The sequence below is a fragment of the Lactuca sativa genome, chromosome 9 (assembly GCF_002870075.4).
Source record: "Lactuca sativa cultivar Salinas chromosome 9, Lsat_Salinas_v11, whole genome shotgun sequence".
Taxonomy (NCBI): domain Eukaryota; kingdom Viridiplantae; phylum Streptophyta; class Magnoliopsida; order Asterales; family Asteraceae; genus Lactuca; species Lactuca sativa.
In genome coordinates, this window is record NC_056631.2 from 190,103,406 (window position 1) to 190,108,057 (window position 4,652).

At 38.5% G+C, this 4,652-nt stretch overlaps 1 protein-coding gene across 1 annotated transcript; it reads left to right on the forward strand.

Annotated features, from left to right (window-relative positions):
- Positions 1-3,430: 3,430 nt before the first annotated feature.
- On the forward strand, positions 3,431-4,417 carry LOC111895558 (chlorophyll a-b binding protein 5, chloroplastic). The gene is made up of 2 exons (XM_023891644.3): positions 3,431-3,621; positions 3,710-4,417. Exons 1-2 carry the CDS (start codon positions 3,476-3,478, stop codon positions 4,359-4,361), a joined length of 798 nt encoding a protein of 265 aa, XP_023747412.1. The 5' UTR covers positions 3,431-3,475; the 3' UTR covers positions 4,362-4,417.
- The last annotated feature ends 235 nt before the right edge of the window (positions 4,418-4,652 follow it).

A 4,652-nucleotide genomic window follows, 5' to 3' on the forward strand; every position in this document is an offset into this window, starting at 1 on the left:
CCAATGCAATAATTGATATTGTTTCTAAAAGGTGGGGAATGGGCTGCGATGACAAAGCAATGTCACAATGTTGTCAAAATGAGAAGATAGACCATTGATAGTGTAATTACCAATTGTTTGTCTGATATTTTGGAGGATGCATCAGGGTTTTCGAGGAGATCGACAATATTTTTGATTTTTGTGTAGTAAGCTTGAACGGAGAGGTCTCCTATGGAGATGGTTAGGAGTTCGCTATCAAGTTGCATGATACAATAATCTTTGTTGTCTTAAAATAGCTTCTTGATATTAAGTCAAAGTTGACAAGCCTTAGTGTTGGTTTTGATGACGGTGTTGACTAAGTTTTGTGAGAGAGTCATGTAGATCCAAGTACGGACGACAACGTCCACCTTTTTCCATTGAGGATCGGTGGATGGAATGACAGGAACGTCGAAGGTTCCGTCGATGTGCACTGCAAGAATGTCATCCTTTGCACTACATTGACCGTCTGAATTTGACCAGAAGGGTTATGCCGACGACAAGTCGTCGGTATAGACTCGGCGGGAAACGTTAAAATATTGATGGTATATCGAAAAGCTTTACCGACGACTTGTCGTCTGGAAAATGCACTAAAAAAATATTTTCAATTTATTTTAATTCCTTGTAGCAGAAAGTCAAGATGCCGTCGTTTTTGTCATCCTATACCGCGACATGTCATCGGTATAGGTTGATTAAAAATTAATTTCGTTTTATTTTTTATTCGTGTTGCAGAAATTGAAAATGATGTCGTTTCATCAGGCTATACCAACAACATGTCGTCGGGAAAAGGTGGGCCTGATCCGCGTGAAATCCCTTATTTTATTTTATTTTATTTTTTAATGACGTGAAGTAATACGACGACGTTTTGTTTTACCTATACCGACGACATGTCGTCGGTATAGGGTTTCCCTTGTAACAAAACACCCTTTCAGCTTTCTTTTTGCAGTCGGGCCAACACCATTTCTCTCTCACAGGTTCGTCGGCAATCGCAAGGGCTTTCCAGCTATCGAGTCATCAGCCACCAAGGTAAGGGTTTTGGTGCTTGATTGCTTCTTAATTTGTAATAGTTTGGTCCTTGATTTGTAATAATTTGGAGCCCTAAATCACAACCCCATTTCTCTATTGATTGGCAAGAAGGTTCACCACCCCCATAGAAAAGGAATTCTGGTGATTGACCACATTTTGAGGTTAGTTTATTGAGTTTTTTTTCCTGCTTAAACTGCCACAGTGACGATCCAGTTTATGATTTTTTTTATTGTTCCTTTCAATACACCATGATATGTATATGCATTTGTTTATGCACCATAATGTTGGATAAATCTTAAATGTCTAAATGTTAAATATGTGAAAACAGGGTATAAGGCCACATTTTCCTTTCTAAGTGCATACAATGTTATATATTCTACTTATCTACAAGTAAAAGTGATGATAGAAGGCTATAAGATCTTGATAATTAGATAAGAACTCAATCACGCTCATTAATTTAGTTTCCGAACTCCTAGGAGAGATAGTGACAAAAGAATCTTAAACTACATACACATACAATTTTGCCCTCATGAAGATTGAAGAGGCAGGTTATGATTTGTGAAAGCACTAACAAAGAGCATGCATCAATGTCAACCATATATAAATATAAAAATAAATAAGAAAAATAAAGGAAAAAGCTACAATGATATAACTGATACAACTAGAAACTCTAAAAAAACTTAAGAGTAAGCTATATATGGACATTATCTTTTGACTTAATACATAAAAAACAATACTTAACTACAGAATAACCTCGAAACATCCAATGAACACGAGGATGATGATGATGATGTTGATGATGACGATGAGGAGGAGGAGGAGAACTAGAACGATAGTGACAACAATGTTTGTTAAAAACTTGTTTTTTTTGTTATGTAGTAGAATATGAATGATATGGTATGTAGTAGAATTTGAATGGTATGTTAGGTTTATTAAGTGTTTTTGGATTTTAATGGTATGTTATGTTATGTTATATTTATATTATTCTGCAAATATCTTTTTTGGATTTGTTTTAAGAAACGGATTTGGGATATATAACAAAAGCTGTGAAAAATAACAGGCTATACCGACGACATGTCGTCGGTACAGCTTCGCAACAGTAAAAACAGTTTTCACCTTTCCAGATGACATATCGTCGGTATTACACACATTTTTCCCGACGACAAGTCGTCGGTAAGTCCCAAATAAAAAAATTTCGTATTTCCTCGAAAATCAATCCTGACGACTTGTCGTCTGGATTGGTTATTCTATACCGATGACTCCTGTCCCGACAACATTTTCGACTTTTAACGACGACTTTTTACAGACGACATGTCGTCGGTATAAGCTTTACCGACGACAGTACAGGGTCCCTAATTGTCGTTTGCATAGGGCTCGATCCTTGTAGTGGTGGTCAAGGCCATCATAGGCTTCATAATAAGTAGTGAAGAATTTGCGCCACGTATCATAATTGTGTCGACTGCGATAGAGAAGGATGGGTATGTGAGCCTTAATATTTGTAACAACAAAAGCTTTATGAATTTGAAGAGTAGTACTCAATCTGCATCACCTTCTTCCACTGTATGGTGTTGTATGGTGTCTTTCATCCTAATTCCTAAGGCTTTCAGATAAGTTTCTACTTCTTCATTTTCAGCATCAGTAAGTAATTTACTGACAGAGAATATGTAAACTCGTGCTTTGTATTCTTAACGGTAATGAGGAAAATGGAGAATCAGACTCCACAACTCAACATGTTAAAACTAAAGCACTTACAAATGGTAACGATCGAATTTTGGAGTCACTACATGATAGTGGATTTCACACTCAAATTTTAACTAGTACAAAATTAACTTACAAAATAGAATGAAATAAGTAATTAGTAACCATTAAAGGTCGTCCATTTCGTTTGTGATTATGAAACAAGATGAAATTGTTAAGTGCTACAGAATAAAAAATTTTGAGAGTTCAAACACTTGCACCAACAAATTTTATTTTATTTTATTTCTTTTTTCATTGTGGAAGACTAATAATCAAATCGCACTTCATTTCCAAATCAGTGGTCTATTAGAAATTGGTCTTTTTCTATTTTCCTTTTACACTTTCAATTTCTCATTGGTGATTTTCGTGAGGTCGTGTGAATTGCAGATGAAGAAGCATATGCATCTCGTTGTTGATTTTGAATAGGCTCTTCAACCTGTAATCTACTATATTATTCGTTTTTATTTTTGGTGGCTGAGAATCAACGCATCAAGAAATCAGAGAACCACGTGGCAGAAAGAAGGACCGCCATATCACCTCTCAAAATCAGAAACCAAATCCAGTAAACCAATGAGATGATGCTGACTTGTACTCAACCTAATCCATCCATCTTATTAAATTCCTTATATAACCCTCCATTACTCTCCACCACACACATCAACTACAAACTACCATTTCTACAAACCCCTCAAAAGAAATGGCAACCACCGCAATCCAACAGTCAGCATTCGCCGGCCAACAGGCCTTGAAGCCACAGAACGAGCTCGTCCGGAAGACCGGCAGCTTCAATGGCGGCCGCTTCACCATGCGCCGCACAGTCAAAAGTGCACCGCAAAGCATTTGGTAAAACTCACAAATCGATGTTCTTCTTGTTTCCAAATTCATATATCGATACCAGAACTAACTAACTGTAATCACCATCTTTAAACAGGTATGGACCAGATCGTCCAAAGTACTTGGGCCCATTCTCGGAGCAAACCCCATCATACTTGACCGGTGAATTCCCCGGTGACTACGGGTGGGACACCGCCGGACTTTCGGCTGACCCGGAGACATTTGCCAAGAACCGTGAGCTCGAAGTGATCCACTCTCGGTGGGCCATGCTGGGTGCACTCGGGTGCGTCTTCCCCGAGCTTCTCTCCAAAAACGGTGTCACATTCGGTGAAGCAGTCTGGTTCAAGGCGGGTTCCCAGATTTTCTCAGAAGGTGGCCTTGACTACCTTGGAAACCCTAATTTGATCCATGCCCAAAGCATTCTTGCTATCTGGGCATCTCAGGTTGTCCTCATGGGGCTCATTGAAGGATACCGGGTTGGTGGGGGTCCGCTTGGTGAAGGCCTTGATAAGATTTATCCGGGTGGGTCTTTTGACCCGCTTGGATTGGCTGATGACCCGGAAGCTTTTGCTGAATTGAAGGTTAAGGAGCTTAAAAATGGAAGATTGGCGATGTTTTCTATGTTTGGGTTTTTTGTTCAGGCTATTGTTACAGGGAAGGGTCCGATTGAGAATTTGTTTGACCATCTTGCTGACCCGGTTGCTAACAATGCTTGGGCTTATGCTACCAACTTTGTGCCCGGAAAATGAGTTAAATATGTGTAGATTTAAACCCTTATGCAATATCAAGAAATTATTTCACTTAATCTTCTTATTTTCTTGAGTTAATATCTTTATGATTATGTTATGGAAGTGGTTCATGTTGTAGCAACACTGCATCAAAATGTCTTTGGCCTAGCGGTGTCAAGAGTGCCAAAGGTGACGGGTTCTAGTCGTGTGCACGGAAAGTGTAGATTTACGATATTGAAATGTACTGACCGGATCATCATAAGTGATTTTTCGTTGCAAGCTAACTATTATTTTGCAAAAATACTATAAGCA